This window comes from Martes martes, assembly GCF_963455335.1.
Source record: "Martes martes genome assembly, chromosome: 10".
Classification (NCBI taxonomy): Eukaryota; Metazoa; Chordata; class Mammalia; order Carnivora; family Mustelidae; genus Martes; species Martes martes.
The window spans coordinates 10,087,020-10,106,824 of NC_137898.1; the positions used below are offsets into that span (position 1 = coordinate 10,087,020).

General features: G+C 44.9%; 1 protein-coding gene across 1 annotated transcript; it reads right to left on the reverse strand.

Annotated features, from left to right (window-relative positions):
* Positions 1-1,581: 1,581 nt before the first annotated feature.
* On the reverse strand, positions 1,582-19,770 carry SDHAF2 (succinate dehydrogenase complex assembly factor 2). Its single transcript, XM_080817710.1, has 4 exons — positions 19,640-19,770; positions 15,063-15,286; positions 14,869-14,978; positions 1,582-2,381 (listed from the first exon to the last, which is right to left on the reverse strand). The coding sequence occupies exons 1-4, from the start codon at positions 19,667-19,669 to the stop codon at positions 2,251-2,253; spliced, it is 495 nt and encodes a 164-aa protein (XP_080673836.1). The 5' UTR covers positions 19,670-19,770; the 3' UTR covers positions 1,582-2,250.
* Positions 19,771-19,805: the final 35 nt, after the last annotated feature.

Consider the following 19,805-nt stretch of genomic DNA (forward strand, 5'->3'; position numbering starts at 1 on the left):
AACAATTCTTCGGAAGCGCGCCAGTCCCAGGGGACAATGGCAACTGTTGAATACTATGTTAAATGAGACAAAATCAGGGTCAGGACACCTCGAACCCCCGGGGGGGAAAAGGCCCAGGCTGCCCACTAGGCCGCTGGGGAGGGCTGCAGCAGCGTCCGGGATGGATGGGCAAGTCGCTGCCCGTCTGTGTGTACATCTTACAGTCCAGTGCGCTCCACAAACTCTCCGGCTGCTTAACGCCCTCTGCCCAGTGCCTCAAACGAGGCCCCAAGTGGCCAGAGTCTGCAGGAAGCCCCCAGGCACGTCCTCTCCGAGGGCACTGCTTCTGCCTCCCAGCTGTCACTCCCACACCTGCTTCTCAACCCCAGGGCGTTTCTGTCTTCCCTGGCTGGTGAGACACCCCCGTGGTTCTCGAGCGGGCTCGGCTTTCCCGCTTGCACAGGTGACATGCCAGGCAACTGGTATTAGGAGACGGCTTTTAAGTCTCCGGCTGAAGCCTCGACCCAGCATGGACACCGAGTAGCTACTGAGAGCCAAGTGCGCTGGGGGCCGTGCAGGAACTTTGCGAGTTTTCTCTATTCTCATCTGGAGCTCACAATCAGCTCAGATAAGGAGAGTCGTCACCCCCATTTTATGGATGAGGACATGGGGGCTCAGGGCAATGCACTCAGCCAGCAGGGGGGCAGCAGAGCCAGGATCTGAACCTGAAACCGGTGCCAACACTGCTCCTTCCTGCCTGCGAGCTGCCCTGGGTAGCCACGGGCTTACTTTGGGAAGCATCTAGCAGCTTCCTGTCCCCTTCATGACACACAGGTTCACTATCTCAGAATGATCGTGTTTTTGCCCTAACATTGCAAAGCATGAATTCCTACTAAGTTTCCACCAGTAAAGAAGAGTGATCTAGTGGAAAGTTCCTCCCCTTTGGCGGCAGAACTAAAGGAGATTGTCACTTTCTGATGAAACAGCGACTTGACCTTGGACAAACTGCTCTCCGAGCCCACTTTCTCATCTACAAAATTGGCATAACACCACTTGTCCATAGGGGTGCTGTGAGGCTCTCACGGGGTCCCATAAGTAAAAGCTAGTTCTCTTCTCTTCTCTCCTTAGCTGGGGACACTGAGGTGCAAAGAGGACCGGGAGGAGGCTCTCCAGGAACCCCTCAGCTCCAGGATGCTGGAAGCAGGCACTGCCTCTCCGCACGCATCTCCTGTGATCACCAACCCCGTGCTTATCCACCTCGGCCTGCCTTCTGAGGTCCGCACCTCAGATGGTCCCCGCCCAGCCCGGGGGCGACAGTGCTGACTGGGTTACAGTTCTGAGAGCAAATCCTTCCAGGGAGACCACTGCTGGACACACATTAGTCTCCCGGCCCCGGAGCTCAGCACTGCCAACTGAATCATTCTAAGATGTTATTGCTTATGTGTTGTCAATTCGTCAACTACGATCACCGGGAAGACTGTAGAAAGACAGAAAAAGCTCGCCATCGTGCCACACGAGAATCAATCCTGTGGCTGTCACCTTATATAACTCTGGAGACAAGTGACTGTGGATTATATGAGGACAGACAGAATTAAAATAATTGTGTGAGGGCCGGGAACTGTGATTTCTCCTTCATAAAATATTCTTTAATATTTAATTATCTTTCAGTGTACAGAGTGAACGTTTGAGAGAAAATCTGATGAGGAGGATGTGGAGTCGTCAGCAGCGAGCCCACACATCCCTGCCTGCCACCCTCGCTCTGCCCGCCGTGCCTCTGAAAAAGTCAGCTCAGGGGGCTTGGGTCTGCTGCCCCAGGAGGAAGGACCCTACTGGGGGGGGGGGGAAGGGGGGAGCAGGTTTCACTTGAACAAAGCCCTGGGCTGCTCGGGGAAGCTTACTACCCAGCCCCCGCGGCTGGCTGCCTCTTTGCAGGGCACACACTTCTGGTGGAAGCTACGGGTGAGCACCATCGCGTCCCGACACTGCCCTCCTGTGGCAGAGGCCCGACTCCGGAGATCGGAGCCAGAGAAACAGGCCAGAGTGCCGGCAACACCAGCAACAGCTTTTTAGGCTTAGAACTAAACCAACGAAGTGTGAGAATGAGTCACACCCAGTATTTACATGTCCCGAGAGATGGGTCCATCATCTGAAGCAAGACAAATGGTCTAGGAGGGCTGAGTGTCTCAGGAGAAGCAGGAAGTCAAGGCCGGAGTCTATCCCAAGTTAGGGTCCACGGATGGAGCCCCCAGGCAGGCGGCGGCGGTGCAAAGCTCAATGTGGCTTTTCAAAGAGGTATTCCAGATCTGGGGCGCGCAGTCTCTGCTCTTTGTTTTTATTTTTAGCAAAGTCTCTCAGCAGTGCCATGACTTCGTTTTCAAATATTTCTGGGGCTGGTTTTGCTTCTGCAAGAGAAGAATGGGCAGAAAGAATGATGTCAGCTAATCTTCAGGCATAAGGACCCTGACACTTGAAACTGGCCTTTGCAAAGAACCAGGAGATACACAGACTGTCTCCAGTTTTCCTCTAAATGCACACAGTGGCCTGGAGCGGGAGCGGGTGACCCATGGCTGCCCGCCTGGGTAAACAGCTCTATTGGAACAGCTGCTCCCATCTGTTTACATACTGTCCACAGCCGCTTCTGCACGAGGATGGCAGAGCTGAGTAGCTGCAACAGAGACCATATGGCCACAAGACTGAAATATTTACCGTCTGGCCTTTTATGAACAAGTCGGCTGACCCCCAGGCCGGTCCATACTTGGCAGCACGATTTTGCTCTACACTCGGTATTTCCGTGATTTCTGGGTACTGTGTTTCCCCTTCCAGCCTATACGTTTCCCGAGGTGGAAGTCCTCGGTTGTACATGACAGACTAGGAGCTCTACTAACTTCAGCAAAAAGGAATTCATTAGAAGACTGTCAGAGGTGCACAAAATGGACATGACCCCAGAGAACCAGATGCAGATGGAGAGGCCACAAGGGCATGGACAGCAAAGCCACGGGAGTGTCATCTTGGGGGTGTGCGAGGGGGCCCCGTACGCCTGCTTATCCCCCAAGTCTCTCCACCTGGAGATACTCGCTTAAGATTCCAGTTACAAGCAAAGCCTCCCACCAGGGAAGCTTAGGTAATGTGCTGGAGAATGACCCTCCTACCAAGACTACAGTGCTGGGAGAGAGAATTCCTCAAAGCTTAATTCCCCCTCACTCAGCACAGAGCCCAGCATCTAGTGGGCTTGGTGTCGGGTTTTGTTTTGTTTTTGTGATCACTGAAGGCCAGGAGGTTGAGGCATCCCCCCGGGACAGTGCAAACTGGAAAGAACACTGGGCTCATCCTAACAAGAAAAGCCAGAAAAACTACAAATAGCACGACTTTCTGTGAAGTCATCCGAGAACAGAGGTCACGGGGGAACCAAGTAGAATAAAATCTAAGGGAAGAGAAGCTCCCCTCCCAAAGGAGAAAGTGCACTTGAGCACCTGCCTGCTTCAGACAGGGCCCAGGAAGAACAGACACTGGATACCATCTGGACAGGTCAGAAGAGTTCGGCTAACATGTTTAACCAACTGCTATAAGCCAAGTGGGAGCTAGCCACAGACGCCGGGGGAGTGCATGCCCTGCAGGCTGTTCTCAGTAAACCTCCAGAGTGTGCTCCTGACCAAGACTAGTTCAGAGCAAGAGGTGGGAGAAAGCCTCCCTCACCGGTGCGAGCCAGGAGCAGCGGAGTGGCCAACAGCGCAAAAAAAGCATAAAGCCCAGCCCAGCCCTTCTCCTCTACGAAATAAAAGCCTTAAGAGACTGGGTGTAGGTCTGCAAATTCTACCTCCTACTCGTTCAAGGACCCATTTGGGATGGTGAAAGAGAAAAGGAAAAAAAGAAAAATCTCATCCTGTGGGACAGGCAGGACCACAGGGACCGAAGGTGAACCAGGACAACGGAGAATGCCCCCCCAGCCTTCCTTCCCCCAAGCGGGAAGAGGGAATCTACTGTTGGGGAAAGGCAGGAGCGGCAAGAGATTCCCTTTGAGGCACAGACATGGGAGGAAGGGTGAAAGCTGACGGGAGAAAAGGAACACTGAGAAATACCTTCCGGAAACTCAGCCCCTACTCTACGTGGATGGGAGCAAGAGGCTGGTGGTGCAGGGCCGGGAAGGAGAGCAGTAACAGAAGCGAGGTGAGCGTGACTCCTAACCAGACTGACTCGATCCCATCCTAACAACTTACTGGAAGCACGCCCATTTCTAGGCATAAATACCATTCGCTTCACTCTTTACTGTCCTACCTGTAATGTCTAAGACTCAATTAAAGATTATGAGATACGCATGCACACAAAAGAAGAAAAACACAACACACTGTGAAGAGACAAAGCGATCAACAGAAAAGGCCTTGGGGATGACCCAGATGTCAGAACTGTTACGGGATTTAAAGTAACTAATACGTTAGGGTGTCTGGGTGGCTCAGTCATTTCAAAGCATCTACCTCAGCTCAGGTCATGATCCTGGAGTCCTGGGATCCAGCCCCGCCCCCGGCTCTCTGCTCAGTGAGGAGTCTGCTTCTCCCTCTGCCCCTCCCCCTGCTCACGTGCCCCCTCTCTCTCTGATAACTAGAATCTTTAAAAAATAACTAAAATATTAAAGGTTCTAGCAGAAAATGTAGACAAACTGTAGGAACAAATGAGCAGCTCGACTACAGAGCTGGAAACATAAAAGCCAAATGTCAATGTTAGAACTAAAAACACAGTAGCAAATAAGCAGATTGACCTCAACAAGCTCATCTAGAGACTCAACACTTCAGTGCAGGAAAGAACTGGCGAACTAGACGACAGATCAGTCTCACCCGCTCCACATTCCCCAAACTGATACAGAAAAAGGAAAGACTTAAAGACACAAAACAGAATCTAGAAGCTGAAGGGTACAAGTAAACAGTGTATGGGAGCCAACATGCCCGGAGAACCCAAGCAGGAAAATTACCAAGAACAAACATCAAGACACATCATACTCAACACCTCAAAACCAAAGATGAAATGGTGTAAACATTCAGGAAGAAAAGAGACATTACATGCACAGGAATAAAGAGACACAGTAGAGTTCTTGTCCTAACCTACACATACCAGGAAACAGCTCACGGTAATGCTACAGGAGGTAAAGATACAGTGAAGGTAACCGAAACAGCAAACCCGAACCCAGCACCGCTCCTGACCAGACGGCCTCAACCCCGCACACTACCAGCCAAACAAACAGGCCCCTGTAACGCGCTGAAAGAAAATCCCGTGAACCTGTAATTCCACACCCAGTGAAAATATCTTTCAAAAATGACAAAAACAGAGATAATTCATAAGAGCAGGGCTGCACTACAAGAAATAGTAAAGGAAGTTCTTTAGGCAGAAGGAAAAGGATACCAGATAGAAACACGGATCTATACAAAGAAATGAAAATCTCCAGCGATGACTAAAATAAAGGTCAATATAAAATATATTTGATAGTTATTTATTGTTGTACATATATAAGATATACTATAAAAATTACAATTTATAAAACTATATATATAAAATATAACATATTCTCTACCTTATTTTAAACTGCTCTGAAGATAATTGTCTCGGGTGTCTGGGTGGCTCAGTCATCTAAGCGTCTGCCTTCAGCTCAGGTCACGATCCCAAGGTTCTGGGATCAAGCCCCGCACTGGGCTCTCTGCTCAGCAGAAAGCCTGCTTCCCCCTCTCCCTCTGCCAGCCACTCTGCCACTTGTACACTATCTGTCAAATAAATAAATAAAATCTTAAAAAAAAAAAAGAAGACAACTGTCTAAAGTGAAACAAGAGAAATATAGTATAGGCCTACAACATAAGTAAAAGTAAAAAGTATGCAAGCGACAAGATGAGAGGGAAGAATTGGGAGTATATTATTGTAAAGTTCTTATATTTTATGTGATACAGTAAATATAACTGGAAGAGAGACTAATTCATTACAGATGTATATGGTAAAGCCTAGGCAATCACTATAAAAAGTGATACAGGAAGTATAAACAATAAACCAACAATGGAGATCATATGAAATTTAAAATACTCAATTAAAAAAATGGAAATAGAGGGGAAAAGGAAAAAAAAAGATGGAAGAAACAGGAAACAAAAGGACTGCAGATTTTAATTCAACCACATTGTTCAATTAATAAATGCAAATGGCCAAACATATCAATGGAAAGGTAGAGACTCTAAGACTGAATAAAAAAGAGACTACATATGCTATCTAGAAGAAGCTTGATCTGAGCATAAAAACAAAGATAGGTCAAAAGTAAAGGAATGGTGTGGGAGGCAGACTTCAAAGCTGGCCCTCAGTATTTCCCACTCTCCATGCATACAAGTCCTGCGTAACCCTCAGGACTGTGAACATGACAATGCTCACCATGATCAGGTTATACGGCACAGCTGACCTTAGCACAGAGAAATTATCCAGGTGGTTCTGACCTCATCACATGTGCTCTTTATTTTATTTGTTTTTTAAGGGGGGACAGGGAGAGAGGCTTAAGCAGGCTCCACACCCAGCACAGAGCTTGATCTCACAACTCTGAGATCATGACCTGAGCTGAGATCAAGAGTCAGATGCTTAACTGACGGAGCCACCCAGGCGCCCCACATGTGCTCTTTCAAAGCAATGTTCTCCAGCTGGTGACAGAAAGAAAGTCAGAGAGATCTGAAGTGTTCAGAGGGATTCCACGTGAGGGAGAATCTCCGTTGCTGAGATGGAAGGAAGCCTGCAGCAAGGACCTGCGAGTGGCTTCCCGGAGCTGAAAGAGATCAACAGGGAGCCAGACAATCGTCCTCAAGCCCCTAACCCTAAGCACATGAATTCTAGGAACCTGAATGAGCTTCCAGACAGGAATGCAGAACAGCTGACACCAATTTCAGACTGAGTTCTAGGCCTATAGAACTTCTCACTTATAGAACTATGACTATATGACTATACGTGTAGATATGTATGAACCATGGTGTCTAAAATCACTGTTTCTCGTAGTTCTTTTAGATTTTATTTATTTATTTGACAGAGAGAGAGAGAGAGAGAGAGAGAACACAAGAAGGGGGAGTGGGAGAGGGCGAAGCAGGCTCCTGCTGAGCAGGGAGCCTGATGTGGGACTTGATCCCAAGACCCTGGGATCATGACCTGAGCTGAAGGCAGATGCTTTAATGACTGAGCCACCCAGGTACCCGTTTCTTGTAATTTATTATGTAGCACAGAAAACTAACACAGATGGGAAAAATACATACCATGCAAACACTAATCAAAAGAAAACTGGCATGCCTAAATTATTATCAGACACTTCAGAATAAAGAATATGATCAGCAGTAAAGAAAGACATTATATATAATGGCAAAGGAGTCAATTCGTCAAGAAGATAGAACCACCCTAAATATGTTTTCACAAAACAGAGCTTGAAAACATATGAAGGAAAAACAGAGAACTGAAAGGAGTAATAGACAAATCCGCAAAGATAACTAAAGATTTCAGCACTTTTCTCTTATTAATCAACAAACAAGTACAGAGGAAACTGGTCAGAACATCGAGAACAGGAAGAACGGCATCAACCAAGCTGCCCGAGTTGACAATGACAGCGAGCGCACTTCATCCACAGGTGCAGAAGACATGTTATGTTGAAAGAAGTGCACACGAGACATTTATCAAGTGTCACAGTCATAGTTCAGGCCATAAAACAAATTTCAAGAAACTTAAAAGAACTGAAACTACACAACCTAAGTTCTGTGGTCCTAATGGAATCAGTAAGTTTCATTCATTTTGAATGAAACTTCCAGGGGCGCCTGGGTGGCTCAGCTGTTTGAGTTCCAGGGTCCTGGAATCAAGCCCTGAGTCGGGCTCCCTGCTCAGCAGGGAATCTGCTTCTCCCTCTCCCTCTGCTGTTCCCCCTGCTTGTGTTCTCTCGCTGTCAAATAAATAAATATTTTAAAAAAAAAGAAAAGAAAAGAAACTTCTAAACAACTCATGGGTCAAAGAGGAAGTCAGAAGGGAAATTGGGAATTGAATGAGTGAGCACAATCCATCCAAATTTGCAACAGGACACTAAAGCAGTGCTTAGAGGGAAATTCATAGCATTAAATGCTTAGAGTGGAAAAGGAGGTCTCAAATCAATGAGCTCAACTTTCACCTTATAAGACTAAAAAAGTAAGAGCAAGCTAAGCCCAACAAAAGGAGGAAAAAAGGAAATAAAGAGCAGACATCAATGAAATTAGAAAATGAAAAATAGAGCAAAACAATGTAACCAAAAGCTGGTTCTCTGAAAAAATAAATAAAATTGATAAACTTTTAGCTACGCTGACCAAGAAAAAAAGAACAAAACCCCACAAATCACCAATATTAGAAATAAAGGAGGGAACTTACTATAGCTCTTCAGACATTTAAAGAAAAAGGGAATATGACCATACCTTTATATCCATAGACTTAATGGCTTATGTGATGTGGGCAAATTTATTAAAGACACACTAATAAACATACTTCATCTAAGTAAGAAGAAACAGAGAACTTGAATTGTTCCATAGCTATAAAAAAAAAAAATTAGACTTTACAGTTAAAAACTTCCAAGAGAGGGGCGCCTAGGTGGCTCAGTGGGTTAAAGCCTCTGCCTTCGGCTCAGGTCATGATCCCAGGGTCCTGGGATCGAGCCCCACATCGGGCTCTCTGCTCGGCGGGGAGTCTGCTTCCTCCTCTCTCTCTGCCTGCCTCTCTGCCTCCTGTGATCTCTGTCTGTCAAATAAATAAATAAAATCTAAAAAAAAAAAAAAAAGGGAGTTAGTCCTTTAAAAAAAAAAAAAAAAAACTTCCAAAAGAGAAAACTTCAGATCCAGAAGGCTTCCCTAGCAAATTCTACCAAATATTTAAATAATACCAACTCTATATATTTTCCAGAAAATGGAAGAGAAGAACACTTCATAACTCATTTTATGAAGCCAGAATTCAACATCTATTTATGAAAAAATGCTCAATATACTACAAATGGAAGGAAATTTTCTCAATCTGATAAAAGGCATTTATGAGTAACCTACAGCTAACAATATATTAATAATGAAAGAGTGAATACTTTCCCCCTAACACTGGGAACAGGTCAAGGGTGCTGCTCTCACTGCTACTATCTAGCATTATATCGGAGATCCTGGACACTGCAATAAAGCAGGTTAAAGATACAATGAGCATGCAGATTGAAAAAGAAGAAAATCTTCCCTGTTCACAGATGACACAGCTGTCTACACAGAAAATCCCAAAGAATCTACAAAACAGCTTCTAGATCTGAGTATACAGAATACAAAAATCAATTGTATTTATACATTCTACCAACAATGGGAAATTGAAAATTTCTCTTAAAGTACCACTTATAATGGCACAAAAGTATATGAAATACCTAGTTACAAACCCAGCAAAATATCTCCAAAATACGCTTAAATTACAAACACAGATTGTAGCAGTTAGGTTTCTAGATGGCCCCCAATGACCTGCACCTCTATCATGCTCTTGTGTGATTCTCACGCCTACTCCCTGCCCTGGGCTGGACCTAACAACTTGATTCTAACCAACAGAACACAGCAAGGATAACACAATGTCACTTCCATGACTAGGTTACAAAACACTGAGACTTCCTTCTTGCTAGGAGACTCCTCTCTTGCCTTCTCGGCTTGCATGTTCTAAAGAAGCAAGCTTCAAAGCAGGAGAGGCCCTTGTGAGAAGAAACAGAAGGCAGCCTCTAGGCAACAGCTGGCTAAGAACTTGGGACTGCAGGTGGGGAACCTATGAGGAACTTAACTGTGCCAACACCAGAGAGAACTTAAAGCAGATCCTCCCCGGGCTGAGCCTCCAGATGACCCTAGGCTGACACCTTGACTGAAACTTTGTGAGAGAGCAGAGAGTAGCACCCAACTAAGCCATGACTGGATTCCAGGTCCATAGAAAGACTGAGATAATAGAGGCGGGTTTGTTTAAAGCCAATAAATTTTGGAGTAATTTGTCATACAACGACAGATAATATGCTAAAGAAGTCAAAGACCGGGGAGGAGTCAAGATGGCGGAGAAGTAGCAGGCTGAGACGACATCGGGTAGCAGGAGATCAGCTAGATAGCTTATCTAACCATTGTGAACACCTACAAATCCAACGGGAAATCAAAGAGAAGAAGAGCAACAATCCCAGAAACAGAAAATCGATCACTTTCTGAAAGGTAGGACCTGCGGAGAAGTGAATCCAAAGCGACGGGAAGATAGACCCCGGGGGGAGGGGCCGGCACCCGGCAAGCGGCGGAGCGACGGAGCACAAAATCGGGACTTTTAAAAGTCGGCTCCACTGGGAGACATCGCTCCAGAGGCTAAACTGGGGGGAAACCCAGGCGGGGTCAGCATAACCCCAGGACCCGCAGGGTCACAGAAGGACTGGGGGTGTCTGAGTGCCACAGAGCTCGCAGGTATTGGAGCGGGGAAGCCGGCTATAGCGACAAAGCCGAGGAGTGCGCTCTAAGCCCGGGGTTACCTTGTGCCGGGCGCAGGCTGGGTGGGCTCGGAGCGCGGCCGGAGGCCACGGAGACAAAAGCGACCCGGCGCTTTTCTCCAGCTCCAACAATTGACTGCTTTCCTCGAGGCGCGACCGCAAGCCAGGGAGGCGGGACTGTTGGGCGCTTTGCTCTGAGAGCGCACTGAGGAGCGGAACCCCAAGCTCTCGGCTCCTCCGGGCCGAGAGATTGGGAGGCCGCCATCTTTATTCCCGTCCTCCGGAACTCTACGGAAAGCGCTCAGGGAACAAAAGCTCCCGAAAGCAAACCCGAGCGGATTCCTTAGCCCGGCCCCTGGCAAGAGCGGTGCAATTCCGCCTGCGGCAAAGACACTTGAGAATCACTACAACAGGCCCCTCCCCCAGAAGATCAACAAGAAACCGATCCAAAACCAACTTCAGTCACCAAGAACAGCGGAATTCCACAGCAGGAGAAAGCAAATCCTACCTGGACAAAATGACAAGGCGGAAAAACTCACCTCAAAAAAAAGAACAAGAGGCCGTACCGAAGGCTGGAGACCTAATCAATACAGACATAGGTAGCATGACAGATCTAGAGTTCAGAATGACAATTCTCAAGGTTCTAGCCGGGCTCGAAAAAGGCATAGAAGATATTAGAGAAACCCTCTCCGGAGAGATAAAAGCCCTTTCTGGAGAAATAAAAGAACTAAAATCTAACCAAGTTGAAATCAAAAAAGCTATTCATGAGGTGCAATCAAAAATGGAAGCTCTCACTGCCAGGATAAATGAGGCAGAAGAAAGAATTAGTGACATAGAAGACCAAATGACAGAGAATAAAGAAGCTGAGCAAAAGAGAGACAAACAACTACTGGAACACGAGGAGAGGATTCGAGAGATAAGTGACACCATAAGACGACACAACATTAGAATAATTGGGATTCCAGAAGAAGAAGAAAGAGAGAGGGGAGCAGAAGGTATATTGGAGACAATTATTGGAGAGAATTTCCCTAATATGGCAAAGGGAACAAACATCAAAATCCAGGAGATGCTAAGAACGCCCCTCAAAATCAATAAAAATAGGTCCACACCTCGTCACCTGATAGTAAAATTTACAAGTCTTAGCGACAAAGAGAAAATCCTGAAAGCAGCCCGGGAAAAGAAGTCTGTAACATACAAGGGTAAAAACATTAGATTGGCAGCGGACCTATCCACAGAGACCTGGCAGGCCAGAAAGAACTGGCATGACATATTCAGAGCACTAAACGAGAAAAACATGCAGCCAAGAATACTATATCCGGCTAGGCTATCATTGAAAATAGAAGGAGAGATAAAGAGCTTCCAGGACAAACAAAAGCTGAAAGAATTTGCAAACACCAAACCAGCTCTACAGGAAATATTGAAAGGGGTCCTCTAAGCAAAGAGAGACCCTAAAAGTAGTAGATCAGAAAGAAGCAGAAACAATATACAGTAACAATCACCTTACAGGCAATACAATGGCACTAAATTCATATCTCTCAATAGTTACCCTGAATGTTAATGGGCTAAATGCCCCAATCAAAAGACACAGGGTATCAGAATGGATAAAAAAACAAAACCCATCAATATGCTGCCTACAAGAAACTCATTTTAGACCCGAAGACACCTCCAGATTTAAAGTGAGGGGGTGGAAAACAATCTACCATGCTAATGGACATCAGAAGAAAGCTGGGGTGGCAATCCTTATATCAGATCAATTAGATTTTAAGCCAAAGACTATAATAAGAGATGAGGAAGGACACTATATCATACTCAAAGGGTCTGTCCAACAAGAAGATCTAACAATCTTAAATATCTATGCCCCTAACATGGGAGCAGCCAACTATATAAACCAATTAATAACAAAATCAAAGAAATACATCGACAGTAATACAATAATAGCAGGGGACTTTAACACTCCCCTCACTGAAAAGAAGTCAAAGACCTAAGAGCGCCTGGGTGGCTCAGTCGGTTAAGCATCTGCCTTCTGCTCAGGTCATGATCCCAGGGTCCTGGTACGAGCCCTGCATTGGGCTCCCTGCTCAGCAGGAAGCCTCCTTCTCCAGTTCCCTCCATCCCTCTTTCTAGCTCGTGTGCTCACTCTCTATCTCAGAAAAATGAATTTTCAAGATATTAAATAAATGTAAAAAAAAGTCAAAGATCTAAATAAATGGAGATACAGCATGTTATAGATTAGACAATTCTCAATGCTAGAAGAATTTGATCTGTTGTTCTAACACAACTCCAATCGAAACCCGAGTAGGTTTGTGGGGTTTTGTTTTGTTTTGTTTTGTTTTTTGAGAAACTCAACAGGTGATTCTAAAACTATAAAATTCCAAGAAGAAAAACAGAGAAAATCTTTGTAACTTCGGATAAAACAGATTCTTAGACACAGTATCAAAAGCACAATCCACTAACGTACCAAAGAAAACACTGTACTTCACCAAAATTAAAAACTGCTCTGTGAAAGACAATGGTAAGAAAATGCAAAGACAAACCATAAGCAAGGAAAAAGAAATTTCCAAGACACGTACCTGATAAAGAATTTCAATCTGACACAAGGAACACTCAAACCTCAATTAGAAAATGAACCAACCCAACTCAGGGTAAAAACAAAGGTGGGGTAAGACCTGAAGAGACATATGAGCAAAGATGTAGGAATGGCAAAGCAGCACTTAAAAAAGATCCTCAATATCCTTAATCATCAGGGCCATGCCAATTCACTACAGTGAAATATATCACTGCCTATTTCTTAAAATGGCTAAAAACTAGTGCTGGTAAGGACGGGGAACTTTACATCTAGTCGCTGACAACGGCTAATTTGTCTTCTGCCCCTATCGTTTTGCCCTTTCCCAGACCATCATAAAAATGGCATCGTATAGTACGGATGGGCAGACTCTGAGTCTGGCCTCTTTCACTTAACAGAGGAGTCAGCAAACTATGGCCCGCTGCCTGTTTTTGTATGGCCTGTGCGCTAAGAATGACTTTTAAACGGTTCAGGAAAAAAGTCAAAAGGGTATTTTGTGACACATGAAAACTCTATGAAATTTAAAGTTCAATGTCTGTCAATAAAATGTTATTGCAAGACTGTAGCAATGGTAGCCTGTGGGCTCCAATGGCAGGAGTGGAAGACTCAAGACAAGGACCGTTTGGTCTGCACAGCCTAAATATTTACTCCCCGTTCCATTATAGAAAAAGTTTGTCTTAACTCTTACCCTATGACTCAGTGACCCTTCTCCTGGGTTTTTACCCAAGAAAAACTGCAACCTACACCCACAGAAAGCTATATGCAAACGTTTCTAGTGGCTTTACTCATAATCGCCTAGAACTGGAAACACCCTCATGTCCCGCCCCTGGTCAATGGATAAACAAACAGTGGGGCACATTCATATGATGGAATTTTACTCAACAACACTAAGGGAGTGCAGAGTAAATATTTACACTTTGTGGGCTTTCCAATGTCTATATAAGTCTCAAGACTGTATTATCACACTTTATGCTCAGAACCTACAGAATGGTTTCTATTTTATGACTCAAATCTGGGCTGGAAACTTAAAACCAGAAGAGCCGGGGTGTGAAAGAAATGGAGGAGATGTCTGCTAATATCCATTCTCCCATTTTTCCTTGATAACAGAACCCCCAATGTAACGGGATGTATGAAACAGACTGTATTATTTTTTCATCCTGACTAGAAATCATCATGTGACTGAACTGTGGGCAATGGAAAACTAGGGGGAGTGTGGGCATAATCTTCTGAGGACTCATAAAAAATAAGGCGCAAGCTTCTACACACTCTCCTGGCTGAAACATAAGCCATGACAGACAGAGCCGCAGCAACCACCTTCAACCGTGAGGTAGACAGCACACGACGGCCATCTGGGGGATCTGGACCGCATGACTTCTGAATGGAATGCCTACCTCTGGACTGCTGTTATGAGAGAGAAATACAGTCCTGATTTATTTAAGCTATTATTGGTTTGTTTGTTTTTTCTGACAGCCAAAGCTAATCCTAACTACAAACAGTGAGAACCCGTTCTTCCCAAAGGTAGTGCTGTTTTTAGACTATCAAGGAACACTTGCTACGCAGCCTTTAGAGCTATCGGGTTCCACACCATTCCCCATTCCCAGCCTGGTTTTTCTGTAACTCTGCCTTTCCACACCATTCCACTAAACTCCCTTTTTGCTTATGTCAGACGGGTTTCTGTTGCTTGCAAACAAAGAACTTTAATAAAACCATTTTGCACACTTTGAAAAATTTGGAGAGTGCTGGGGTTGAGTGTTGACTGCATGAACAAAAGAAAAAAATTGCCGAGGACACAAAATTCCAGACTCAAATCAGCGTGAGTCATCCTACTTTTCACATCACGCTGCTTGCTGATCATGCCCAGTACCTGTGGCCCAGTAGTAAATATCCCAGTCATTACTGGGCTCATTGATCAGACGATCATAGAGGTTCAGCTGTTTCTCAGTCATGCGGTGCAGATATTCTTTAGCAAAGAGGCTAAAACGAGAAAGAGAGAAAACAATGATGAAAAAGCCATCTCCAGTAAAAAAGAAAGTGACACCAAGTCTCGTATTTCCCTACCTAAGCAGAATACAGTTTTCCAACATTCCCCTCTTTCTGCTCTCATAGAGCAGCCGGGCTCTTTTGGTTTCTATGGACTCATCAGTTCGCTCCTGCCACGGAGGCAAAGGGATTTCAATCATGTCTTTTTGGGAATCTGTTGGGCTGTCACCTCTGTAGCAACGGCTGAATGATGGTGTGCTGAGCAAAGGAGACGCTAGATGGCGCCTTGACAGAGCAAGCATCTGAAATAAACCACAAACACCTTGATAAGGACTAACATCGCTGCCATTCACTCACTACTAGGTACTAAATGCATTCAATCTCATTTAGTTCTTAAGAAATTATGTTGACACTGTCCCCACTTTATTACCCAGGAAGCTGAGTCTCGGGAGGTTAAATAACTTACCAAGGTCACCCAGAGAGTAAATGCAGTTAGGACTGGAACCCAGCCCTAACTGCAAATGTACTCTTAACTCATACCCTTCCAGAAATTGCCCAGCAGAAATATTTTCTCTTTCCTTTATATTCCCTTAAGATTCTTATGGAATGCTATACATTTTAGTCACTTGCTTGTGTTGCAATCTGAGCATACAGCGATGGCATGGTTCCTAATCCTCCATAGGCTCCCAATTTGGAGAAGGGCAAAACCTATCAAAATGCAATGAGAAGGTAGTGACACCAGCAAGATGACTGAACAGGAAGCCCCACACTCTCCTTTTCTCACAGAGACACCAACTCAACAATACATGGACCAACTCCCTTTATGAGAAATCCAGAAACCAGGTAAGAGATTCCTGAAAAAAAGCCAGCAAATCCTTCCAACTGGGAATTCACGTGCATAAGCCTAGAGAAGACCTATCCATGCAAGAAGTCTGACAGGCTCCTGGAATCTCTAGCCAAGCTGACTGGTGAAAGTCTTTCCTTCTCCAAAGCCAGTCCACAAAGACTAGGAGAGGTAACTTTTTTCAAAAGTGTGGATCTGACAGAGAGTTGCAAGGGACATGAAGAAACAGGAATACATGGCCCAGTCAAGGGAACAAAATAAATCTCTAGAAGCCGGCCCTAAAAAAACAGAGGGATACGAATTACCTGACAAAGAATTCAAAACAAGGGGCGCCTGGGTGGCTCAGTGGGTTAAAGCCTCTGCCTTCAGCTCAGGTCATGATTCCAGGGTCCTGGGATCGAGCCCCGCATCAGGCTCTCTGCTCAGTGGGGAGCCTGATTCCCTCTCTCTCTCTCTCTGCCTGCCTCTCTGCCTACTTGTGATCTCTGTCTGTCAAATAAATAAATAAATAAAATCTTTAAAAAAAAAAAAGAATTCAAAACAACGGTCATCAAAATGTTCAATGAGCTAAAAAAAAAAAAAAAAAGCATGAACAGAATATCAACAGGAAGAAATATTTAAAAGAACCAAACAAATTTTAGAACCGAAGAATAGAATAACCAAATGAAAAAAATTCACTATGGGGGTTAACCGGCAGACTTGATCAAGCAGAAGAAATAATCAGTGAACTCAAAGACAGGTCATTTGAAATTTCCCAATCAGAGGAAGAAAAAGAAGAATGAAAAAGACTGAAATGCGCCCAAGGGACTTATGACATCATCAAGCAAACCAATATAAATATTATGGGTAAAGAGAAATATGTGACAAATATAGGATATTATAATAGTAGTACGTAAATCACTTTTAATTCTGGTATAAAAGTTGAAATAGAAAAACATAAGCTGGGCACCTGGGTGGCTCAGTGGGTTAAGCCTCTGCCTTCGGCTCGGGTCATGATTCCAGGGTCCTGGGATCGAGCCCCGCATTGGGCTCTCTGCTCAGCGGTGAGCCTGCTTCCCCCTCCCCCTCTGCCTGCCTCTCTGCCTACTTGTGATCTCTCTCTCTCTGTCAAATAAATAAATAAAATCTTAAAAAAAAAGAAAAAGAAAAACATAAGCTAATGGATATACAACACAAAAATATGTAATTGTGGGGGTGCCTGTGTGGCGCAGTTGGGTAAGCAACCGACTCTTGATTTCCACTTGGCTCTTGATCTCAGGGTCCTCAATTCCAACCCTGTGTTGGGGCTCTGCACTCAGTGCAGAGTCCGCTTGGGACCCTCTCCCTCTGACCCTTCCTCCCCACCCACCCCAACCTCTGTACACATGTGTGTTCTCTCGCAAATAAGTAAGTCTTTAAAAAATATATATAGAGAGGTGCCTGGGTGGCTCAGTGGGTTAAGCCTCTGCCTTCCACTCAGGTCATGATCTCAGGGTACTGGGATCGAGCCCTGCATCCAGCTTTCTGCACAGCAGGGAGCCTGCTCCCTTCCCCCCCCGTCCCCCCCCCGCCTGCCTCTCTGCCTCCTTGTACACCCCCTTCTGCCAAATAAATCAAATCTTTTTAAAAAAATACATATGTAATTATGACATCAATAATGTAAACAGGGTGAAGTAAAAGGGTCGGTTTTTTGATACGTAATTGAAGTTAAATTATTATCAGCTTAAAATAGATTATTATGTTTTATGTAAGCCCCATGGTAACCAAGAATAAAACATTCATAGAGGATATATAATAGAAAATGAGAAAGGGGTCGGGGCGCCTGGGTGGCTCAGTGGGTTAAAGCCTCTACCTTCAGCTCAGGTCATGATCCCAGGGTCCTGGGATTGAGCCCCACATTGGGCTCTCTGCTCAGCGGGGAGTCTGCTTTCCTTCCTCTCTCTCTGCCTGCCTCTCTGCCTACTTGTGATCTCTGTATGTCAAATAAATAAATAAAATCTTAAAAAAAAAAAAAAAAGGAAATGAGAAAGGGGTTAAAGGTTGTCTCCACGGTGGGGGGGGGGGGACAATGAAACACAAAGGGTAATAGGAAGTGAGGAAAAAAGGGACACAAGAGCTATATGACGGATAGAAAACGATGAACAAAATGGCAATAAGTTCTCTATCAGTAATTATTTCACACACGAAATAAACTCCAACCAAAACACTAGAGTGGCTAAATGGATTAAAAAACAGGATCCAACTATATGCTGTTACTTCAGACTCCTTTTAGATGGAAGAATACACAAGTTGAAAGCAAAAGGATGAAAAAGATATCCCATACAAATGGTAACCAAAGAGCAAAGATAGCTCTCCTTATGTCAATCAAAACAGGCTTTAAGGGGCGCCTGGGTGGCTCAGAGGGTTGAAGCCTCTGCCTTCAGCTCAGGTGGTGATCCCGGGGTCCTGGGATCGGGCCCCGCATTGGGCTCTCTGCTTGGCGGGGAGCCTGTTTCCCCCCCTCTCTCTGCCTGCCTTTCTGCCTGCTTGTGATCTCTCTCTGTCAAATAAATAAATAAAATCTTTAAAAAAAACAAAAAACAAACAGGCTTTAAGTCAAAAACTACCAGGAGAGATATGGGGCATTATCATATAATGATAAGAGTAGGGGTAACAGAGTAAATGCACCAGGAATATAAATCAATTATAAATACATATGCAACCAACATCAGAGCACCCAAATATATGAAGCAAACTGACAGAACTGAAAGGGGAGATAAACAGCAACACAATAAAAAAAGATTTCAATATTCCACATTCAGTAATGGATAGAGCATCTAGACGGAATATCAATAAAGAGAAGACCTGAATAACAATATAGACTAAATGGACCAAAACAGACATGTACGGAACATTTCACCCAACAGCTGCAGAATACATTATTTTCAAGCACCCTTGAATGGGAATACTCTCCAAGGTAGATCACCTTATCTATCTATCTATCTATCTATGATTGCAAAACAAGCCTGACCAAATTTAAAAAGATTAAAATGATACAAATGGGGGCGCCTGGGTGGCTCAGTGGGTTAAAGCCTCTGCCTTCGGCTTGGGTCATGATCTCGGGGTCCTGGGATCGAGCCCCACATCGGGCTCTCTGCTTAGCAGGGATCCTGCTTTCCCCCTCTCTCTCTGTCTCTCTGCCTACTTGTGATCTCTCTGTCAAATAAATAAAACCTTAAAAAAAAAACAAAAAAAATGATACAAATGATCCCACTGACATGAAACTAGAGATCAACATCAGAAGGAACACTGGAAAATCCACAAATATGTGAAAATTAAACAACACATTCCATCTCATGAATAACCAATAGTTCAAATGGGTCAAAGAAGAAATCGAAAGGGGAACTCGTACTCGAAAATATCGAGACAAACGAAATCGCAACACACACAAAAATTATGAGAAGTAGCCAAAAAGTAGTACTGAGAGGTTACAGTGTGAAAAGCCTACGATAAAAAAAAAAGCTATCTTAACATGTGAAATATCTCTAACAGGTATGAGACCAAAAAAGACTGAAGAACACCGAGAAGCGGCGCGCCGAGGTGGTGCAGCCAGCTCCACCTGGGGAACAGGTGAAATCTGAACTGGGTCTCGCACGAGACAGGCACACAGTGAGCTAAGAAAAGGGTGGATGTGACCTGATCTCCTGTTGCAAGGCGGATCTCTCCTTGGTTCTGCCCTTGCCCTGGGCTATCAGGCAGCTGGATGCTCCTCGCAGTCTTCATGACCGCGCTGGTGGACGAGACTCAGTCCCCCCTATAGTACCCGGGACCCTAAAATCTCTACGCTTCTTACCCGTGGCAGAACCTGGAACGTTGAGGCCATCGCCGTTCTTCCCGACCCACACCGGAACCCTACGGTCAGGTCACTTCCGGGAACTTCCGGACGCCTGAAGTGCGGACTTCAGTGCTGAAGGGCCTGAGCCGGAAGATGCGTCCCTGCGTCTGGCGGAAGTGGCTGT